Here is a 24087-nt window from a genome sequence, read left to right as displayed (position 1 = left end):
TCAAACTGTGAGATCTCCCCAACGACGCAGCAGCGATCTGTAGCGACCTGTACAACGATGTCACATGGCAGCTATTTCATGACGATTAACAGACCTCAATGAGGGACGTCCTGTCATGAGGTCGTTGGTAAGGTGTCAAACACAGCGATGTGTGCTACCCAGCGGGACCTCAACGACCAAAAAAAGGTCCAGGCCATTCCGACACGACCAGCGATCTCACAGCAGGAGCCTGGTCGCTGCTACGTGTCACACATAGCGAGATCGCTACTGAGGTCGCTGTTGCGTCACAAAACTTGTGACTCAGCAGCGATCTCGCTAGCGATCTCGCTTTGTGTGACGGGGGCTTAATGGCCTCCACATAACCCTCCAGACAGTATATTGGCCTCCCACATAGCTCTCCAAACAATATAATGGCCTCCCACATAGCTCTCCAAACTGTGTAATGGTATCAAACATGGTATGATCAACCCAATGAGTTCAATGTATTCATTGATTAAAAAAAAACTACTTGCCACTACCCTCAGTCACCCACTGCTTCATTATCTGCAGCGTATGTTCTGAAACTCTGCACAGCCTGTGCAATGTAGAGTAGTAATGTCAACATGCCTGCTGCGCTGAGATGTAAAGCCCAGATGCACAAGGAGAATGATGGAGAAGGGAGCTGATGGTTCCCTGGTTCCATCATTGCTTTTAACTGCATCTGCATCCAGAACTCTCGATTATACTTTTAATGTGTGCTTGCTTCAGTCCTGGTTTTATCTTACAAATATTTAACTATTACCCGGTGGATGAAGCTTAGCTCTTTAAGTAGATACGTACCTGGAAAACATTGTTGCCAAGTCTTAGTTTCAAAAGGTTGACTATGGCTTGGTCACTGTATGCCCGCACACTTGTGTTTTTGTCTTTCGTGTTGTCTAGTAGCACTTTGAGAATTGGCTTAATTGTTTGTGGGTCTAGTGGAGGCAACTGGTCTTTGTTGGCCCACCAGATCATCTTTTCTGCTATCAGCTTAATATCACTTGATGGGTTCTGAAGACACTGTAGGAAAAATAAAAAATTATAGTAATACAGTTGTGTTGGGTAACAAATAACATAGAAGAAACTTACAGGTACATATGTTAAAAAAGACAAGATGAGCAAACTTACTAATGCTTGGAATATACACAGAGATATTTATCAAGCTAAATGTGACAACATTTTGGAACAATCTGAAGACAAAAACAGGATTTTTGGTTACTTACCGTAAATCTGTTTCTCTATCGCTTCATTGGGAGACACAGGAAACCATGGTGTATGCTGCAGCCACTAGGAGGCTGACACTATGCACAAAAAAGTTAGCTCCTCAGCAGTGTACACCTCACCGACCTACACTAGGTTAATCAGTTAGTGAGAAAGCACTAGCGCATAACACAGTCATCAGAGCTGTTAAACTTGGGAGAGTGCTGTGATCCCAATGAAGGCTCCGAGAAACAGATTTTACGGTGAGTAACTAAAAATCCTGTTTTCTCTATTGCTTCATTGGGGGACACAGGAAACCATTGGACATCCTAAAGCAGTCCAAAGGGGGGAAACAGCAAAAAAAAAACATCCATTCAGGTCGGAGAACTAACCTCTTCCGCCTGCAACATCATTCTACCTAGTCTGGCGTATGCCGAAGCGTAGGTTTGGACCCTGTAATTTTCGGCGAACACATGAATTAAGAGCCAGGTTGCCGCTTTGCAGAGTTGCAGGGAGGAAGCCCTATGGTGTACCAGCCAGGAGGTGCCCACTTGCCTTAAACCAAGGAGAAGGCGCTCTGTTCTAAACCGGTATTCCTCCAGAACTGCCCTCCGAGCAACTGTTGCCCTGGAGGTCGAAAGGGGGCGGTCATAGCCAGATAGACGAGTATCGCCCTGACCAGGTCTAGCCTGTTCAGAGAAAGCTACAGAGGATGAATCGAACAAAAAAAAGGAAGGGAGGATAATATCCTCATTTAGGTGAAAGGTGGACACCAAACTGGTAAGGATAGAAAGTATAGATCGCAAAGCCACCTAATTCTGGTGGAGAACCAAAAAAGCAGAGGTGACGAGAAAGAGCCGCCAACTCCGAGACGTGCCTAATGGAGCTGATGGTCACAATAAACATCACTGTCCAAGACAGAGAGCCCTCTCAAAGTGAACTCCTAAGGGCCTCCAGGACAAAATTTAGGTCCCAGAGGTCCACAGGAGTCCGATATGGGGACACAGTGTGCGCCACCCCTGGAGAAAAAAACTCTGACCTGAGAATGGGAGGAATACGTTTTTCTGAAAAAGGATGGAAAGTGACAAAGAATTATGGTAGCAGATCGGCCCTTGGGACTGAAGATCCGGCATGTTTGGGAGTCTCCAGAGGGCATCCGTGAGAAGATTGACGACTTCTGCGAACCAAGACCTCCTGGGCCAATCCGATGCTAAAAGAATGACCAGCACCCCCTGAGAAAGGGATTTGCGAATGATGGACAATGGACAGGCTTTCCTGGGCCTGGTAAAAGGATGGAGCCATGATGAGAATGTCGTCGAGGTACGGGAAGAGCACTGGACCACTGATTCGCAGAAAGGGCATTACCGCTGCCACGATCTTTGTGAAGACCCTGAGAGCGGTTGTGAGCCCGAAAGGCAGGGCGCAAATCTGAAAATGGTCGTGTCCATCACCCAACGCAGGAGTCTCTGATGCACTGAGAAAATAAGGACATGGAGAAAGGCGTCCATGGAGAACAGTAACTCCTGCGGTTCCAAGGAAGCGATTACTGAACGAAGAGACTCCATCCTGAAATGACACAGATGGACTCCTTTTGTTCACTAACCTTAGATCCAGGATAGGTCATGTGGAGGAAAACCTGCCAGGAATGTTGCTGGGGGATCAAACCTGCACATTACGGAAGCATCCGGAGAAAAATTTAAAGGAAACCATTTTCCTATTCTGGCGAGCCTGTGTCCTATCTTGGCGGGAGAAATCCTCCGAAGAGAAACGTTGAAGAGGCCAAAAGTACCGAAACTCACGCTTCAAAGGAGGATGTCTGTTTTAGCCTGAGGAAGGAGAGAGCTCGTCCCTCAGGTGGCCTCCTTAATAATTTGGTCCAGCTTGGAGTAAAATAGACAGGAACTCTGGAAAGGCAAGTTGGTAAAGGACTTCTTTGAGGATAAGTCTAACCGCCACACCTTAAGCCATATGGTCCTTCAGATGGCCACTATATAGCTGAATGCCCGAGCAGCACATTAAGCAGAGTCCAGGGAGGCGGATACCATGTACTTCCCTGTATGAGAAATTTGGTCCATGAGATCGGCCAATTCCAACGGTCGGGCCAGAGAAAGGATGCCCTGACGGAGCTGCTTAGCCCATGCGGCTATATACTTTGCCACCCAGGTGGAAGCAAAGGCAGTGCACAATACAGAAGTGGCTGCATCAAAGGACTCTTTGAGCCAGTCAGTGGTGTCCTTGAGGGATGCTCCATCCATAAGAGGAAGGACCGTGTTGGTGGACAGTCTGGAAACTGGAGGGTCCACAGTCGGAGAAGCCGTCCAGTTCGCAGTGAGTTCAGGGGAGAAGGGATATAGGATGCCTCTTTGGAAGTGGCAGGTCAGGTTTTCCCGTTCCCTGGAAAGAACCTCCTCAAATTCCTTATGAGGGCCAAAGACCTTAGGAGCTGGTCTCGACAGTCTAAACGAAACCACCTGTTCTGCGGGTTCCGTAGCGGTATCCTTAATGTTAAATGTCTGGTTAACAGCTACAATGAGGCTCTAGACCATGTCACTCATGTCTGAGTCCAGGTCAGCGTAATCCTCGAACAGGACATCTGAAACCCCCACGGCTGACTCCAGAGAGGAGGATCGGGAAGAAGATGTCTGCTGGGAGAGGCCAGGAAGTGAGAGGAAGGGGAAGACCTTGAACGACGCTCCTGCCTAGATCTCTTAGGGCCCCTGTTGGAAGGCACTGTCTGTGAATCCTGCGATCCACTGGCAACTGTGGGGGGGGGGGGGGGGGAAGGACAGGCAATCTCATTTACAGACACCAAGGTCTGCGACACCTAGGTGAGGTCCGCCACAGATTGTGACAGAGAGGAAACCCACACTGGGGTAGGAGGACCACTCTCACTGGGGGGCAGTAGGGGACTCCTGGGTAGCAGGCGTGTGGGAGGCTGCAGCAATCCTGACAGAAAAGAGAGGACTGACTTGAAGGGAGTTTGCATTTACATGAAGATCAGACAAAGTGCCTGACAAGAGCAGAAGAAGAAGAAGCAGGAGGGCAAGAGTGCTCTCCTTTAGTAATAGGCAAGATAAACAGCAGACCCACTAACTAATGCCAAATGGTTAGGGGACAGAAAGATACATGCTGAGGGGAGTGTCAGTCTGCAGAGCATAGATACTCACAGTAAGATGCAGGTCCTGGAGCTTCCATGCTGTCCAGGAAACAAGCAGGGCGATTGCGGGAGATGTCAAGATCCCTGCAGAGAGGTGCCACCTTCCGGATCCAGATGCCGGAAAATGGTGACCACAAGGAGGAAGAGGAGGACCCACAGAGCAGAAAAGATTGCATAGAATATGCATCACTGAGGAGAGAAGGGGGTGTGACCCGAAAAAGGCCCACTCTATGAGACCAGGCAGGGGTGGAGATAACCGCCGGAAAGAAGAGGAGGGGGCGCGACAGCGACGGGCAGGAGAAGCCTGCCCGATGCTGCCAGGAGAAGGAGGCGGAGTCAATCGCTGGTGAGAAGAGGGTGCGTACCATTGATGGGCAGGAGAAAAGCCCACCAAAGATGATGGGAAGAGGTGGCAGAGCTAATCGCAAGGACTAGGCTGCGTTGAAGCCAGGGCCTAGATTTAGAAAAGGCGGCCGCCGAGACAGGGAATGGTAGCGCAGAGGCCCAGAAATGACCTGTAAGGTAACCCTGCGCCCCCTAGTGTAGCTGGAAATAGGAGGGAAACAGGCCCCATATAGATCAAAAGAAGGTCTATACAGAGAATAAAGAATAAAAGAAGGGTTTAGGGGGGATAGAAAGACCTAATCCTTCCTACTATACTCAGTCTTCACCCTTGTGTTCATTTCTTCTTTATCTTCTTCATTATCATCCTCTTTACCATAGTCTTCTCCTCTATTACCTCTGGAAAGCGTGATGGAGAGAAGAAGGAAGATGTACCTTTCCAGAAGATGCATCTGTGCCTCCTAAAACCGACAGGCTCTGATGGGCAAATGGGTAGGAGACGGGGCCCGAACCAATGATCGGATCACTTACTCTTCATGTGTTAGGGGTTGGGGCCCTGCCTGATAGACGTATGAGGATATGGAGTGGCAGTACATGCCATACTCAGTCTCTACGTGGGAGTACAGTGAGACTGCTTACACTGTATACATCCAGAGGTAAAGGAGAAGAAAACAACGAAAACTGAGGTAGATATGGGTCTAGAGAAAGACCCGTGTCCACCACCTACTGACACTAAGCTAAACTGATTAACCTAGTGCCAGTCGGTGGGGTGTACACTGCTGAGGAGGAGCTAGTATTTTGGTGCATAGTGTCAACCTTCTAGTGCCAGCAGCATACACCCCTGGTTTCCTGTGTCCCCAATAAAGCGATAGAGAGAAAAAAGAAAACTCTTTGATGTCTTACGCACAATATTTTTTACATGTTTTAGACACATCAAGTGGTGTGAACTTTGAATAGCCACCCTAAAAATACACCAGATTTATCAAATATGAACCACTATGATAAATCTGGTGCATTTTAAGACTGAGAAGAAAAAAGTGAAGTGTTCCAGCTCCTTAAAATTGGAAAAACTTTATTGATCCATTAAAACTTCAATCATGTTGGTGGAAATCCTCGTATGAAATAAATGCAAGCACATAAGAAAGAGGACTCAGCGACGCGTTTCGATCTCCAAGAGATCTTTGTCACAGCTTAATCCCATTTGAGAGCCCAGGAACTTATATACTATTGAACAACCTATCATGTGCGCTGAAATAATTACATGACTAGAGGTGAAGGTCCTTGCTCTCAAAAAGTACTATCCGTAAGTTACTTAATTTAAAAATGAATAAATAAAAAGATGTATAAAACATCTAGCAGTAATGGTACATTATTTAATTTCTTTTATTTAATCCCCTCGGATGTCTGGTTTCTACATTGTATATTCAAAAAGCATTCCTGGTTAAGAGGCGTCTCTTCACATCACCACCCCGGTGCGTTTTTTGTACCTTTTCTATGCCCTGAATTTTTAAAGTTAAAAAATCTCCTGCATGATAGCTGGAGAAATGTTGCGCTGCCATGGAGACATTTCGACTGCTTACCGTAGAATTGATCGTATCTCTTAAGTGTTCTGAGAACCTTGTTTTTAATTTTCTCGTAGTGCAACCAATATAAGATAAATTGCATGCGGTACAATCGATTTTATAAACTACATTTGTAGTGTGACAATTAATAAACTGTTTGATATTGTAAATTTGAGAATTGTTCGCATTATTAAAAGTTTTACTTGTATGGGCATACTTGCACGTTGTGCAAGCGGTCGTACCACATTTAAAGAAACCTTTACTTTCTAACCATGTACTAGACTTGGTATTAGATAGAAATAAACCTGTGGAAATTAAATTTCCAATTGTCGGTGCTCTTCTGGCAACAATATTTACACTCTTCCAACACACCCGATACAGTGACATCTTCATATAAGATGGGTAATCGCTGATTAATCAGATTTCTCATTTGACTGAATTGAGGACTATACTGTAGACAGATATATGGTTTTTATTTATATGCTCATTTGATCTGTCACAATGTTTTGGTGTTAATACATTTTCTCTATCCTTCTTTTTAACTATGTTTTGTGCTCTTTTAAGGGACCATTCCGGATATTTTAGTTTGTTTAATTTCCTTTGTAGTTCCCCAAATTCTGCATTCATATCCTCCTCCCGACTGCAATTCCTTTTTGGTCTTGTGTATTCGCCTACTGGTATTGATTTTATAGTATGCTAAGGGTGACTACTGGTAGCATGCAGTAGTGTTCCCACTGATGGGTTTTTTATGCGTTCTACTGATGATGGTATGATTCACCACCCCCATCAATTCTAAATCCAAAAAAGAGATAGCATTTGTATCAAATTTGTATGTGAATTTGATGTTGAAACTATTAGAATTAATATATTTAATAAAGTCTAGTATGGTAGACACATCTGCCCCCATATGATGAGCGTATCGTCGATGTATCTACCCATACTAGACAATGCTCTCAAAAAAAGAAAAGGATTTATAGAATATATATATTCATTTTCCCAAAATGCCGTAGTCAAATTAGCTAAAAGAAGGTGAGAATTTCGCCCCCTTGGGTACTCCTGTTTTCTGCAAATATATTACACCATCAAAAGAAAAAATGTTGTGCTTAAGCAAGAAAAAAGTGACCTGCAACAAAAAACTTTTTAGATCTTGTGAGTAATTACTATGTCTTTCCAAATGATACTGTAAAGCTCTCATATCTAGGCTGTGTGGTATGCAGGTGTATAAAGACCCCACATCGCAACACAGCCAAGAAAAATTACTCCCCCATGTTTTGTTGAAAAAAGTTCTTAAAACTTCTCTAGAGTCTTTAATATAGCCGTGTAGTCTCAATACCAATGGTTGTAACAATGAGTCCACCCATTCACATGTTTTCAACCTCTTAACCAGGGAGGCTTTTTGGATATACAATCTAGAAACCAGACATCCGAGGGGATTAAATAAAAGAAATGAAATAATGTACAATTACTGCTAGATGTTTTATACATCTTTTTATTTATTCATTTTTCAATTAATTAAGTAACGGATAGTACTTTTTGAGAGCAAGGACCTTCACCTATAGTCATGTGATTATTTCAGGGCACATGATAGGTTGTTCAATAGTATATAAGTTCCTATGACCTATGGTCTAGTATTTATAATTTATGCCCCATTATAATAAAAATGGGGGGAGGGGGAAACCAGCAATCCACTGCTTTTCTCATGCCACTATCTAACAGAGACGCTCCCCTGGACAAATTCAGCAAGATATAAAAACTTCTTATTTGCTTATCTCTAACCGAAAGAAAAAACAAAAATCAATCTTAAAATTAGATTCTGAATGATTGCTTGGAGACTTAGGATTCTGGTGATAATGCCGAGAAGCAAACTTTATTATGTAAATGAACACGGCAGTGAGAATACTTATGGGTATTGCTAAGTGAAGACATCCCTGCTTATTACTCATTGTTACTGATACCGGAAAAATATTTTTATACCGTGTTAGCAGTAGATAGAAAATATTACAATATGAGTCTACAGTGTTTGATGACTTTTTGTGTCTAACTGAAAAGATGGGAACAAATCGCAGCTTTCCAGACTACTCAGGTCTCTTCATCAGGCATCGTCTATGTAAATACTTTTATGCCCAAAAATGACAAAAGTATTCTCAGAGTGATACCTTTATTGGCTAACCAGAAATAATATATATTTGCAAGCTTTCAGAGCACAGAGGCTCCTTCTTCAGGTCCCTATTCTCTGAAAGCTTGAAAATATATTTTTTATGGTTAGCTAATAAAGGTATCGAGAATACTTTTGTCATTTTTGGGCATAAAAGTATTTACATCAATGTTTCTGGATAACATGGTATTTTTTTTATTGTATATCATCAGACAGAGTATCTGAAGAATCACATATTTATACACAACAGGGCACAGGAATAATGAAGCAGATAAGAGTAGAGACATGAAGCAGAACTATCAATATGGTCATTGCAAGTTTGTATTCCCATAATCTTCTATCTCTCCTTATCTATAAACTCCTCCAATAATTACTACCAAGATGGTCTCTCCTCTTCCCACATTGATGGTTCTGCTTCACGTCACTTGTCTTATTTACTGCTTGTGCCCTGTTGTGTATAAATACGTGACTCTTCAGATTTTATGTTATACTCCACCTGATGAAGAGACCTGAGTAGTTGCTATTTGTTACCATCTTTTTGGTTAGCCATTAAAAGGTATCAACCACTGAGGACCCTCAAATTGTAATATTTGTCATGGTTACTGATGAGATCAGTGATGCTGAAAAGTCTCACAGTGATCCTAATGCAAAATTCCCTCACACAATTCTGCTCATGAGTCACATCCAGTGGGTAGACAGAAGCAGTATGTACCCTTCCCAAGAAATATGGTTGGCACCCTGCTTTGCCAGGACCAGATGGCCACCTAATGTGTCTGAGGGCTCCTGGTAGATTATGGATTTGTCCTTCAGAGAAAAATAGAAGCTGCTAATGGTGTCTGCCACAGGCTTACTTCACTCTCCCCGAAGAGAGATGCTCAGCCCTGCCAAGCATTTAAGTGTTTGGGGGGTGACCACTGCTTCAACCCTTTACAGACATCTTTTAGATATCTACAGTTCAAGTGCCTTTTTCATGACAGATGCATTTCATCTATCACTTAAAATGAAACATAAGTACTGTACGTTACATGTTCCCAGATACTTTTTAATAAATAATACAAAGAACAATGACACTGCACACTTCAAGAGATAAATACATTTGGTGTGATGAATTTGAATATTTTCTTTTTGTGCCTACCTTTACTAATAGGGTTACCAGTTTAGCTGGAAGGTTTCCATTTTCGGCGTCAATGTAATGTTTTATCAGGTAACCAATTCCTCTTATTCCACTGACAGCAATGGGAATCTATAAAAAAAAAAAAACAAGAACCCACGAGCATCACAACACCAAAAATGTGCTCAACTTCTTACATTCTAAAATAAACTAACAACATGCCAGTGCTTCTAAATAAATTTGCTTTCCAGAAGCCGTATTTTTCTTACCCTATCTGCTGTCGAGTTGCTGTGCACCATAGACTCGACATTACTGCAGTACTTGGCTGTGCATAGTTTGCTTGCTGCAACGTTTATGGCCACAGAAAGAGCCATGCTTCTCCCATGCCTTACCATCCAGTCAATCCCAGTAAAATCAGCTGTATAAAAAAAATGTATAAAAATTAGACAATTAAATTGACATATGCAAATAATTGTCTTAGAATAAATTACTCGTTCCTACTAACTGGTCTCCATATAGAACCCTATATACATTGAGGGTAGCAGCACCAAAACCTCTGCAGACATTGTAAAAGAAATGACTATAGCCAGAAGCAATGTCAACTCTCACATTATTGTACGTGTATTATACCGGGATTTACATTATACTGCTAAGGCTCGAAATGTGACTATTACAACCATGTACATGAAAAATCTAATGGGTGCCTCTACAAACCTAGGAGATGCTGCTGCAAAACTACAGAAAGTTCATCCTCTGGAAGATAAGCACAAATTTCTCCAAGACAGCCGGCAGACGCCATGCGTGTAGCATCCTAGAAAAAGAAGAAAACGATGGGAAAATGTTGCATCTAACAAACCCCATAAGAATAGTACTATTATCATAATATATAGATAGATATACCTCATCGTGTCCCAGCATCCCGATCAACATGGTCACATAGTTTTTCCGTATTGCAGCATCCATCTTTCCTCCACCTCCTTGGATGATGAAGCGTACAGCTTGAAGCATGGTTTCCCTGCAAACAATACAAATAAGGTGGTACATTCAGAAGATCTATTGAGGAGCGCCCGACCTCCCCACCGGCCTTTTTATGTATCTTACTGTATACACAGAGGATCCCGATATGAAACCTCACAAGCAACAGAGGAACATCAACTATGAAATTACACATTACCTTACACCAGAGTCTTCACTCAATCGAATGATATTCAGCAGTTCTGTGAAGAGCGGATCCACCTTTGTATGGATAACTATGAGTTTGCCCAGGGCATCTGCAGCCTTGAGACGTACAGCACGATTTGTATCTTGCAGAGCTTTAGTAAAAGTGGTTTGTAGTTGTGGCAAAAATGGTTTCAATGCAATGCCAACCTGGATAAAGAGAGGTGAATACATTACAGTGCCTACAAGTAGTATTCAACCCCCTGCAGATTTAGCACGTTTAATAAGATGCAAATAAGTTAGAGCCTTCAAACTTCAAACAAGAGCAGGATTTATTAACAGATGCATAAATCTTACAAACCAAAAAGTTTTGTTGCTCAGTTAAATTTTTATAAATTTTTAACATAAAAGTGTGGGTCAATTATTATTCAACCCCTAGGTTTAATATTTTGTGGAATAACCTTTGTTTGCAATTACAGCTAATAATCGTCTTTTATAAGACCTGATCAGGCCGGCACAGGTCTTTGGAGTTATCTTGGCCCACTCCTCCATGCAGATCTTCTCCAAGTTATCTAGGTTCTTTGGGTGTCTCATGTGGACTTTAATCTTGAGCTCCTTCCACAAGTTTTCAATTGGGTTAAGGTCAGGAGACTGACTAGGCCACTGCAACACTTTGATTTTTTGCCTCTTGAACCAGGCCTTGGTTTTCTTGGCTGTGTGCTTTGGGTCGTTGTCTTGTTGGAAGATGAAATGACGACCCATCTTAAGATCCTTGATGGAGGAGCGGAGGTTCTTGGCCAAAATCTCCAGGTAGGCCGTGCTATCCATCTTCCCATGGATGCGGACCAGATGGCCAGACCCCTTGGCTGAGAAACAGCCCCACAGCATGATGCTGCCACCACCATGCTTGACTGTAGGGATGGTATTCTTGGGGTCGTATGCAGTGCCATCCAGTCTCCAAACGTCACGTGTGTGGTTGGCACCAAAGATCTCGATCTTGGTCTCATCAGACCAGAGAACCTTGAACCAGTCAGTCTCAGAGTCCTCCAAGTGATCATGAGCAAACTGTAGACGAGCCTTGACATGACGCTTTGAAAGTAAAGGTACCTTACAGGCTCGTCTGGAACGGAGACCATTGCGGTGGAGTATGTTACTTATGGTATTGACTGAAACCAATGTCCCCACTGCCATGAGATCTTCCCGGAGCTCCTTCCTTGTTGTCCTTGGGTTAGCCTTGACTCTTCGGACAAGCCTGGCCTCAGCACGGGAGGAAACTTTCAAAGGCTGTCCAGGCCGTGGAAGGCTAACAGTAGTTCCATAAGCCTTCCACTTCCGGATGATGCTCCCAACAGTGGAGACAGGTAGGCCCAACTCCTTGGAAAGGGTTTTGTACCCCATGCCAGCCTTGTGACCCTCCACGATCTGGTCTCTGATGGCCTTGGAATGCTCCTTTGTCTTTCCCATGTTGACCATGTATGAGTGCTGTTCACAAGTTTGGGGAGGGTCTTAAATAGTCAGAAAAGGCTGGAAAAAGAGATAATTAATCCAAACATGTGAAGCTCATTGTTCTTTGTGCCTGAACTACTTCTTAATACTTTAGGGGAACCAAACAGAATTCTAGTGGGTTGAGGGGTTGAATAATAAATGACCCTCTGAAAAGACTTTTCACAATTTTAAAAAAAAAATAAACAAAGAAATAACATTCTTTTTTGCTGCAGTGCATTTCACACTTCCAGGCTGATCTACAGTCCAAATGTCACAATGCCAAGTTAATTCCAAATGTGTAAACCTGCTAAATCTGCAGGGGGTTGAATACTACTTGTAGGCACTGTATATATACACAATACAACAAGGGTTAAATGCCATCTGTCATGATGAAAATTAAATCTAATCTGTAGGAAAATGTAATAAAGCAGGAAAAGCTAATCAGATTAATATTCATTTTTGCAAATATAACATTTCTCTATCGCCTCTCATTGGGGGACACAGGAACCATGGGGTGTATGCTGCTGCCACTAGGAGGCTGACACTAGGCAAAAAAAAGAAGTTAGCTCCTCATCTACAGTGTACACTCCACCGACTGGCATTATGCACTTCAGTTTAGCTTAGTGTCAGTAGGAGGTGGACACGGGTCTTTCATTAGACCCTTATCTACCTCAATGTGCGTCGTTTTCTTTCAGGTTTTTTCTGGAGGGATACAGGGTGAACAGTCACACCTGTAGTCCCACAATACGAACTATGAGTATGGCGTGTACTGCCACCCCGTATCCTCATAGATCCCTCAGCAGGACCATGATCCGAGCACACAAGTGTGCTCAGAAGTCCGGTCCTAGCTCCGTCCCCACCCACTCGCCCACCAGAGCCTGTCGGTTGGATGAGACGAGGACGTCCATCACAGCTCCCTGGACGTCTGATACCTTCACCGGTTTGAGGTTAGCAACGGATGGCGTGGGATGTTTAGTTGAGTATTCCTGCTCCCCTTCCTCTGGGTCCTTCTCAGGCCGGCGGGGGTGGCATGGGAGGAGTCGTATCTCCTTCGCGCGGCGGCCCATTTGGGCGGCCGCGCTGCTCCTCCGCACTGTCTGGGCGACTGCACTGCCCTTTTTGCAACGGCCGCTCCTTTCTCCGAGCGGCGCGGCGGCCGCGCTGCTTTTTGCTGCAGCAGCTCCTTCCTCTATGGTGCAGCGGCACGCATGTCTCCTTGTGCGGCGGCCGCGCTGCTTCCCCCGCACTGCCCTTTTTGCTGCGGCACACAGCCGCACCGTTTTCCACCGGCGACCGCGCTTTTCTGTGGGGCCGGTGCGGCGGGCCTGCAGGCAGCCGCGCTGCCTTTTTCTACGGCCGTGCTCTTTTCTGTCCTGGCGCGGCCGTCTTGCTGGCGGACGCGCCGCTTTCCAGAATGCACGTCTGCCGTCGCCGCGGCCCTCTCCGGCGGCCGCCGGCCTCTAATTTAGGCCCCGGCTTCTCCCAGGGCCTACTTCAAGCCGCGACTCAGCCGCGACTTCCTTCTTTCAATCGGGCGGGGTTTTTTCTCCCAACCGACTGGTTTATTTCGGCGAGCTCCGCCCACCGGCGCCATCTTGGCAGTACTGACTCAGCGGTTAGCCCCGCCCACTTTTCCTGCGCTTCCCAATAACGCCTTGCTTCACTCCTTGCGGCTGCCGCTGGTCCCGGAAGAGTGTCCCAGAAGTCTGCTGTCTGCCTGCATTTCTACGTTAAGGATCATCGCTATCTGAGGTGCATCTTCTATCAAGATCCTCCTCTGGGCAGCTATGCAGCCTTTCCGTCCGAAGATCGCTTCTCCTGTCGTGAGTAGCTCTGCTCTGCAGACTGACACTCTCCTCTGCCCTCCTGTCCCCTAACCATCTGGCATTTCTCACATGTCTAAATCCTAAGGGAAGTCGCTCTCGTCCTCCTACTTCTGCCTTAGTATCTTCCCTTAGGTCAGTCCTCTCTCTGTCAGACCTGCAGCAACCCCCGCCCAGGACCCTCCCACTGTTCCGCTACAGAGCGAAGACTCCACTCCAGCCTGGGTTTCCGCTCTATCACAATCCATAGCAGATCTAACACGGGTGTCTAAAACCCTTGTGTCTGTGGTTGATAGGTTGGCCCTGCAGACCCCCGCAGTAGATAACAGGTCGCAGGAGGCTCCGTCTGAGCCTTCCGTTATAGGCCACAAAAGGTCCAGACAGGAACGCTGGTCTGAGTCCTCTTCCTGTTCCATCTCACCCCATGGTCCTTCTCTGCGGTCAGCTTCCATCCGGTCCTCCTCCCTTGAGTCAGGCGAGGCTTTCTCTGATGCGCCTTCGGAGGATATTTCGGCGCTGGATTCGAACCAAATCTATAGCATGAGGGATATGGTTCAGAACCTCATTGGAGCAATAAATCGGACCTGTGGCATCAAAGATGACGCTACGGAACCCGCAGACCAGGCGGTTTCGTTTAGACGGGCTAAACCACCTTCCAAGGTTTTCGATCCTCTCCCTGAATTAGAGGAAATCATGACCAGAGAAAGAGAGAATCCGGCCAGACGCTTTCAGAGAGGAAAGCGCCTTGGCGTTTTATATCCCTTTCCTCCAGAGCTCACTGCTAATTGGACTGCCTCTCCCTCGGTGGATTCTCGGGTTTCCAGGCTGTCGAAAGACCAACACTGTCCTTCCACTATCTGGCGGAGCATCTCTGAAGGATTCTAATGATAATCATAGAATCCTTTGCAAGGAACCAAATGGGCCAAACAGCTCTGTCAGGGCATCCTGGACGGGGCTCCACCCAGACAGCTAGCGGAGCTATGCCAGCCAGATCTCTCCTAGATTGGTCTCCGCTACCCTGGATGCCGCGTCTTGTGCGACTCAGGCTTCCAGCAATGCTGTTCCCTTCTGTCGGACCGTTGGCTCAAGGCCTGGCAGGCGGATTGGTCTTCCAAAAAGTCCCTTACCAGTTGGCCTTTTCAGGGTTCACGCAGCAGAAGCCACAGGCACGTCAAGAGAAGAAGAAGGTATTCTTTAGACCCACTCCTTCCTGGAGTTTTCGCTACTCCCAAGGTAGATCCTCCAGGTCTAGGATTGGAAGATCCACCTCGGCATGACTCACAACAAGACCCTAGCCCACTTCCCAGGCTGGGCGGCCGTCTCCTCTTCCTCAGGGACGTCTGGATCTCCTCAGTAGAGGGCGCATGGGTCAGGGAAGTTGTATCCTCGGGATACAAAATAGAATTCATTTCACGTCCCCGGGATCGTTTCTTTGAATCCCGACCTCCAAGAGACCCCGCTCTAGTTCCGGGTTTCTTCACAACCATCGCTTCTCTACTCAAAGCCGGGGGTAATTGTTCCCGTCCCAGAAAAAGCACGGTTCACAGGTTTCTATTCCAATCCTTTGTGTGACCGAAAAAAGATGGCAAGGTTCGTCCCATTCTGGATCTCAAATTGCTGAACAGGAGAGTTCTTCTGTGTCACTTCAGGATGGAATCCCTTCGTTCAGTAATTGCTTCCATGGAGGCTCAAGAATTTCTGTGTTCCATAGATATTCAGGACGCCTACCTCCATGTCCCGATATTCCCGGGACATCCCCGATTCCTGGGCTTTGCGGTGCTCCAGGACCTTTTCCAGTTTGTCGCCCTGCCGTTCGGTCAACCGCTCCCAGGGTTTTCACGAAGATCATGGCGGCACTGATAGCCATCTTGAGGGTAAGGGGACTGGTACCTTTTCCGTACTTCGACGACATCCTCATCAAGGCTCCATCCTTTTCTCAGGCTCGCGAGAGCCTCTCCATCGTCCTCGAAACTAGCCCGTTTCGGGTGGCTTGTCAACAAGAAGAAATCCTGTCTTGTTCCTTCCCAGCGCCTCTATTTTCTGGACATGCTCTTCGACACTCGTCAGACCAAAGTCTTCCTTTCCCGAGGGCAAGAGATCCTTCCTTCGTCGGGACGTACACTTGCTCCAGGGTCCTCTGCTTCCCTCCTTCCGATAGGCCATGAAGGTTCTGGGGAGGATGGTAGCAACATTGGAAGCGATACCCTTCGCCCTATTTCATTCACAACCTCTTTAGCAGGCCATACTGTCACAGTGGGACAGGTCTGTCTTGTCCCTGGATCATCTGATGGTGAAGACGGACGCCAGCCTGCTCGGCTGGGTCGTGGTGTTTCGCCACCTGACTGTTCAGGGTCATTGGTCGGCGCAGGAGTCTTCTCTGCCGATCAACGTGCACGAGATTTGGGACATCTTTCTCTCCCTTCGTCTCTGAGAAAGGATTCTCAGGGGTCTACCTATCCGAATCAAGGCGGACAACGGCACGGAGGTGGCATATGTCAACTATCAGGGGGGGACTCGGAGTTCCTTGGCCGAGGTATCCAAGATCCTCCTCTGGGCAGAGGCAATGGTTCCGATGATAACCGCGGTGCTTATCCCCGGCGTCAACAATTGAGCTGCCAACTTCCTCAGCCGCGAGGGCCTCGCGGAAGGGGAATGGTCCTTGCATCAGGAGGTCTTCCATCAGCTTTGTCTTCGATGGGGGACTCCGGACGTGGACCTCATGGCGTTCCGAATGAACACAGGGAGGTTCCTCGGTTCGTCTCCAGGTCTCGCAACCCTCTCGCAGTGGGCGTTGACGCTCTGGCCATTCCCTGGTCGCAGTTCGTTCTCCCCTATCTGTTCCCAACTCTTCCCTTGCTTCCCAAGCTGTTGAAGGGGATCAAGGCGGAGGGGTGCCGGTCATTCTGATCGCCCCGGATTGGCCCAGGAGAGCTTGGTTTGCGAAGATCATCAATCTTCTCGCGGACGCCCCCTGGCGCCTTCCAGACAGGCCCGATCTGCTGTCTCAGGGTCCAATCTGCCACCCGAATGCTCGGTCGCTCAGTTTAACGGCGTGGTTGTTGAGACCGCAGTTCTAAGAGCGTCCGGCCTTTCGGATCGGGTGATTCACACCATGACCCAGGCTAGGAAGCCTGCGTCTTCCAGGATCTACTATCGTACCTGGAAGGCTTACTTCTGTTGGTGCAAGTCCAACCGCGTTTCGCCTATATCCTTTTCCCTGCACTTCCAATTTGGCCTTCCTTCAGGCAGGACTGGATTCGGACTTTGCTCTTAGTTCCCTAAAGGGCCAGGTCTCTGTGCTCTCTATTCTTTTTCAGAAGACGTTATCTTCTCAGCCACAGGTTAAGACCTTCCTTTAAGGAGTAGCCTATGCTGTCCCTTCGTACAGGGCCCCTGTGGATTCATGGGATTTAAATCTTGTGCTGGACGCTCTGAGGGGTTCCCCCTTCGAGCCTCTCAGGGAGGTTTCCCTGTCAGTTCTATCTTGGTAGGTGGCCTTTCTTGTGGCCATCACTTCTATCCGCCACGTTTCCGAGTTGGCGGCCCTTTCTTGCTGACCTCCTTTGTTGGTTATCCACCAGGACAAGGTGGTCTTGAGGACTCCGCCTTCCTTCCTTCGGTGGTTTCCACCTTCCACCTCAACGAGGACTTTGTTCTACCTTCCTTTTCTACAGCTCCGACTCATCCTCTGAAGTGATCGTTGAACAAGCTGGACCTCGTCAGGGCACTGAGGATCTACCTGGCTAGAATGGCCGCTTTCCGGAAGACGGATTCTCTATTCGTCATTCTTGATGGCACGCGTAGAGGCCTGCCAGCTTTTAAGGCGACTATTGCTCGCTGGATCAGAACGGCAATTTTGGAGGCTTACCGGGTCAAGAACAGAGTGCCCCCTCCTGGGATAAAGGCTCACTGTACCCGGGCAGTCGGCGCTTCCTGGGCGGTACACCACAGGGCTTCCGCCCCACAGCTTTGCAAAGCGGCATCCTGGTCTCCCATCCACATGTTCGCCAAATATTACAAGGTCGGCGGACGCCAGCCTAAGCAGAAGGATCTTGCAGGCGGCAGTGGTGAGTTTTCTGACCTGATGGAAGTCTGTTTTTCCCACCCCAGGGACTGCTTTGGGACATCCCATGGTTCCTGTGTCCCTCAATGAGAGGCGATAGAGAAAACAGGATTTTTGGTTGCTTACCGTAAAATCTGTTTCTCGGAGTCTCCATTGGGGGACACAGCACCCTCCCATGTTATTCAGTTTTTGTTGTGCTATGTTCTATGACTGTTCTCACGTTCACAGTTCTCATGTTTGTGGTTATGTTTCAACCTTATTGTTTTTCTCCTACTGCTTTCTCACTTACTGAAGTGCATAATGCCAGTCGGTGGGGTGAACACTGCAGAGGAGGAGCTAACTTTTTTTGTGCATAGTGTCAGCCTCCTCGTGGCAGCAGCATACACCCATGGTTCCTGTGTCACCCAATGAAGGCTCCGAGAAACAGATTTTACGGTAAGCAACCAAAAATCCTGTTTTTATTCCCCGAAATCTTTGAAAATTTATGTGCAGATGAGTCCAGTGAATGGTCCTATTCCGTGATTGACAGTCTTCCCTGTATGACTGTTAACAAAGCAATAGCTGTCAATCAGCAAGTCTGACGTCCTACTGCAGGGGTGGGGAATCTTTTTATCTCCTAAGGCCCATTTGGATAATTATACCATCCTTCGGGGACCGTACAAATTGCGCCCTAACTCTGCCCGCAAAATACGTCTTGACGCTGGCACTGGAGTCACAACGTAATCTCTCATTGCACGCGCTTCAGCTTTCAGTAGCTCACAGAACAAGAAGTATTTAGTGGGCCAGCAGCTGTCAAAATACAGCTGCCAGCACAAGCACTGCGGTTCCTGGGAATCTGACCAGGGCCAGATAAGAGGTCATCAAGGGCCGGGTAAGACCCACGGACCTATGATTCTCCACCCCTGGCCTACTGGATGCTTATTCATACAAACACCAATAATTTCAATGAATAAAATATAAGTTATACAGAATCTTTTACCATTAAACCAATATATCATTCTGCTCAGCTTCTCCTTAAACCATGCTATCAACGGATCAGACTAAATGTATATTGTGACAAAGTTATAAATATTAGAGTGTCCTTCTTACCTTGGCCAGAAGAAGACTCAGTGTTTCTAAAAGGGCCACTTTCACACTCCAGTTAAACCGATCTCCCAGTATACGGATTAAAGGTCCAGTGATGCCTATGACAGACGGCTGTAAAGCTTGTGCAGATGTCAGTTTAATAACCAAGCCCAGTGCCTTGGTGGCCTCTTCTTTCTGATCTGGATTCCCAGTAAGAACACCTTCTCTCAGCACTGGTAAAATCGATGTGACGCCCTAAAAACATACAGAAAAGATTAAGGCCAGATTTCAAGACATCATTAGTATGGGTAATTTATTACAGCCAAACAGACATTCTTGTACCTTTTTGGGGATACAGAATCCAGGCACATTTTCCCCTTTGGCATCATTTCCCACCATGCGTATATCTCTATGAAGATCATCAATCAGAGACAGCTGGCTTCCCGCATCCAATTTCTACAGGCAAGAGAAGGGATAGTGAGATTATGATGAAAAAGTCACTGTTATCCCTGCACATAATGTGGCTATTATACTCACCTTAGTTATAGCATTTAGAGCGTCCCAGCTTTCATTCAGAACCACACTATTGGTGTCATTAAACAACCGTATAAGTCCGGAAATCAAGCTCCTGAGATGAGTCGAGTAGTCAGCTTTGGTCTTTGCACAGTAGATATGCAGAATAATAACTGCTGCTTGGCGCATTCCAACATCAGAACTGCGAGTGGCTTCCAGTAAATCTTCAATTACGATCCTCTGACCGACATCATCCTCAACAGATAAGATAACCGCTTGACAGTTTGCCAGTTCCTATAAGATAATTTTTAATCTTAAATCATTACCAATTCAAGAAGATATCTTGTTTTCAGTAGAAAACTGATTTTTTCCCATTTTCCTAATCACATGGCCATTTACACAATAAATGTTTTAAAGAGGATGTCTCATCATTTGCATTCAGGAGCGCTCTCCTCCCCAGCTTCCTACTTGCCAGGGAGTAGTGGGCTCCTTACTGACAGTTCAGACCAGCATTGCACCACTGGCCTTAACTGTGAGCCCTGCAATGCTGAAGAGGGTAGCAGCTTGGCCCCTGCAGCATCGTCGAACAGTGGAGCAATCTTCAGAGCAGCACTAACAAGCGCTTTCCAATAGAGCTTGTAAGTGCAGCCCCTCTCCTTGCAGAGGAAACCAGCCACCACTAGTAACCTAGGCATTGAGCAGTAAACAATCTAATTAAAAATCCCCCAGTACTTGAGAAAACAGAATATTTTTAATGTGAAGTCAATTTTATCCATTTAATATAACATTAACCCTACAAATCTTAAAAAAAAATCTATAAGTCAATAAAGTGTTTTTCATCATTATTGAAAGCACTCTATAAGTAATTCAGATCTACATGCCATGGGGCAAAGGAAAGCATGAAATGAATGTAGAGCCAACAGCCACTCATAAATCAGCAAGACTACTGACCACTTGCTCATTCTCCGTTCCTAAATGTGCTTTTAGTGCCGACATGACAGCAGGAAGGATAACATTCAGATGTCTAGTCAAGGCATCACCCGCCACTGATGAAAGGAACGCCAACACACGAGTGTTCACTGGGGGACTTGTTAGCTATGAAAAGATGAAAAAAATATAAATAAGGAATCATTGAAGCTAACAAGGTAACATAAGCCTGTTATCTGTAGCTTATTCCAAACGCAACACACCTTAGGAACAAGGTATGGGAGTACAACACGACTCTTCACTGCCATGACCTGCTTGAGTCCGTCCAAAGCCGACTCGGACATTTCTTCATTATTCTAAATAGGAAAAAAATGTTATGAATATCCTAAAAATTGTTTATATCACAGTATTTTCCTAAAGTACATAAAGCTATAATAGCCTTGGATTTTAAACAGCTGGACTGACTTTAAAGGGGTTGTCTGGTCTAAAATACAAAGTCTGCAAAACTCTGTCGAGCGAGGCTACACCCACTAGATGGTTTCTGCCCAGGAGTATGCATATCGCATACATCACTGCTCAGAAACCGACTAATCCTCACAGTGCAAGTGATGGGGGGGAATCAAAAGTCTACAGTCACACAGAGTGACTGCAGACTTTTCAGTTTAGGCTGGACGACCCCTTAAAGGTCAGTAACATTTGAATTTTGCTTACCAATTGCTCTAGTAAATATGGCAAAATGTCCTCCAGGGCTTGGTGACCAACGGTAGAGTGCAACTGCTCAAAGGTTTTGGCTGCAGCCTCTCGAACTTCTTCAAGGGGATCGCATAATGCTTTTCTCACAGTCGGGACAAGGGACTCCGAGAAAAAGAGAACCTGTAAGTAGTAAAAGAATAAATAGTAACTGGACAAGAACTTCAAGTTTAATGCCAAGTGTGTCCAGGCAAATAAAAAAAAGGATAGATGCTGGTAACTTTTTTTTTTTATTGTGGCCATTATTACCATCCCACCGGAAATTTGAAATATTACTAGTCAAAGAAAGCACAGAAGATAAACTTACCGCATCTCTGCTCGTTGATTTCATAATCTCACTCAAGCCTATACACACACCCTGCCTTTCGTCACTCTTATCAGACCTAAGACCATCTTCCAAAATTGGAATGATCTCTGGAAGTATTTTTTCCCCAAGTTTTCGGACGAGGTCTCCAAGAGTTCTTGCAGCAATCTAAGGCAACAAAATCCTTAGTCAGCACATCATACATTAAATATTTTATCATTAAGGACACAGACCTTCAAAGGGGCTCACCGTTCTCTTGTCTGCACAAGTACTGGCTAGAAATCCTAGAAGTAATGCGAAGAGAGTAGGTAGGATTTCTCTAAGGGTGCGTGGTGTGTTTGAAACCACTATCTTCCAAACGTGAAGAGAAGCCTGCCGAACTACTAGCTGGGTGTCTGAGCGTCCCATGTACAATCCTGCAAGAACACGGTTTCTTCTTTCAGCTCCAAGGGCAGAAATGATGGCCTAAAAAGAGGTAGTAATGAAAAATGTTATATTGAAATTTATGTTTTAGGAAACGGGTGTGGAAATCAGATATATCAAGGCAACTGAAATGTACCCTTGTGGACTGAGCAGTCCCAAAGTTGTCATCTTCAGAAGCGGTTTCTGTTGTCATTTTACCAGTCACTCCAGATATATGAAATAGAAGGTCACCAAGAAGCTGGACAGAGCTGAATCTAATGGTGAAAAGAACACACAGGAGGTTTTACGTGATAACATATTATACATCCCGCTTGTGGTCAGTTAGGAATTTGTACTGAATTTACCGAATTCTCCATAGGTCATCAAACAGGCCCTGCTCCAACTGTGGCAGGAGAAGAGCAATAGCCGTCTCGGCGTACATGGTGATTATTCTTTGACCCGCACGCAAGGCTGTGTCACGCACAAACTCATTTTCATCGGCCAGAGCCTGCAATTAGAATTTTTAGGTTAGAAAAAGCTAACTGTCCCCCCAAAAATGCCCAATCTCATTTACGACATAGGAGGGATCCTACCTTTAGAATACAGGGTATGATTGGCCCAACGTATGGCGTGAACTTGTCTCCAAAAGTAATTGGCAGGTAAATGAACATCATTATATAACCATCACGGACGTTGGGAGCAATATCTACTTTGCTGGCTGTTGATACTATTTCTGGCATCAGTTTTTCAAGTTTCTCAACACCTAATCCTGCCATCACTTCAGAGAGACCTGAACGACACACGACAAACATAAATTGATGTTATTTTCTTACATCATGAAATTAAATCATAGAATTAATTCACATAATGATCACATCTATAATATAACACTGGGAGCGTCACTCTGTCCGAAGCCTATAGCCTATAGACTGTGCAAGCGCGACACGCCTGCGCAGTCTGGACCCCACAGAGTTACGTAGCCCAGGAGATCGTGGTATGCCTACCTGGCACAACGAGAGAAACGCGTCGCACAGCCCAGGAGATTGCGGTATGCGTAAGCACTGAACGCATACCGCGATCTCTCCGGCACCCACAGCTCTTCCTGTGTTCAGCGGTCACGTGGTACCGCTCATTAAAGTAATGAATATGGACGCGACTCCACTCCCATAAGGGTGGAGCGCATATTCAATACTTTAATCAGCGGTACCATATGACCGTTCAGCACTGGAAGGAAATGCCGGCTCGGGACGACCGAGAAGCAGAGACGTGCCAGGATGGGGTGAGTAGGATGGAGGAGGGTGAGCCATGCTATATTCACCTGTCCCCGTTCTACCGCTGCTCTGTGTCTTCTGCGTCCTCTGGCTGTGACGCTCAGATCAGAGGGCACGATGACGTGGTTCGTGCGCGCCCTCTGACTGAACAGTAAAAGCCAGAGGACACGGAAGACACAGAGGCGTGCGGCGGTCGAACGAGGACAGGTGAATATCGCAAGCCAGTGGCAATACCGGCACCTGACCCCCATAGCGCGCCGGTGTCCCCTCCTGCTCAGGCCCTCGGCACTCAGCACCCAGCGATGAGAGGTATGTGTTTTTTTTTTTAAATCTCAGCAGCAGCATATGGGGCATATTATGCTATGGAGCATCTTATGGGGCCATCAACCTTTATGGAGCAACATATGGGGCATATTATGCTATGGAGCATCTTATGGGGCCATCAACCTTTATGGAGCAACATATGGGGTATATTATGCTATGGAGCATCTTATAGGGCCATCAACCTTTATGGAGCAGCATGTGGGACATAATATGCTATGGAGCATCTTATGGGGCCATCAACCTTTATGGAGCAGCATGTGGAGCATATTATGCTATAGAGCATCTTATGGGGCCATCAACCCTTATGGAGCAGCATGTGGGGCATATTATGCTATGGAGCATCTTATTGGGCTATCAACCTTTATGGAGCTCTTCTCCATTTACACCTTTGGCCTGGGACAGCTTATAGAATCTCATGACTTTCAGTATCACCTCTATGCTGATGACACAGATCTAC

The 24087-nt window shown here is 46.0% G+C and overlaps 1 protein-coding gene across 1 annotated transcript in view; it reads right to left on the bottom strand.

The window, feature by feature from the left end:
* GCN1 (GCN1 activator of EIF2AK4) overlaps positions 1-24087 on the bottom strand; it is a 144090-nt gene that overhangs the window by 2488 nt on the left and 117515 nt on the right. Inside the window, exons 41-57 of the mRNA XM_069758364.1 lie at positions 22629-22825; positions 22401-22543; positions 22193-22310; positions 21883-22098; positions 21637-21801; positions 21291-21452; positions 20843-20935; positions 20604-20747; positions 19677-19946; positions 19482-19595; positions 19164-19394; positions 10720-10913; positions 10446-10560; positions 10260-10356; positions 9815-9963; positions 9570-9677; positions 820-1038 (exon numbers count right to left, since the gene is read on the bottom strand). Coding sequence (XP_069614465.1) covers positions 820-1038; positions 9570-9677; positions 9815-9963; positions 10260-10356; positions 10446-10560; positions 10720-10913; positions 19164-19394; positions 19482-19595; positions 19677-19946; positions 20604-20747; positions 20843-20935; positions 21291-21452; positions 21637-21801; positions 21883-22098; positions 22193-22310; positions 22401-22543; positions 22629-22825 — 2735 coding nt within the window. The remainder of the gene's footprint in view (positions 1-819; positions 1039-9569; positions 9678-9814; positions 9964-10259; positions 10357-10445; positions 10561-10719; positions 10914-19163; positions 19395-19481; positions 19596-19676; positions 19947-20603; positions 20748-20842; positions 20936-21290; positions 21453-21636; positions 21802-21882; positions 22099-22192; positions 22311-22400; positions 22544-22628; positions 22826-24087) is intronic.

Source organism: Ranitomeya imitator, chromosome 1, assembly GCF_032444005.1.
Source record: "Ranitomeya imitator isolate aRanImi1 chromosome 1, aRanImi1.pri, whole genome shotgun sequence".
Taxonomy (NCBI): Eukaryota; Metazoa; Chordata; class Amphibia; order Anura; family Dendrobatidae; genus Ranitomeya; species Ranitomeya imitator.
This window is presented reverse-complemented; position numbering and strand designations above follow the sequence as displayed.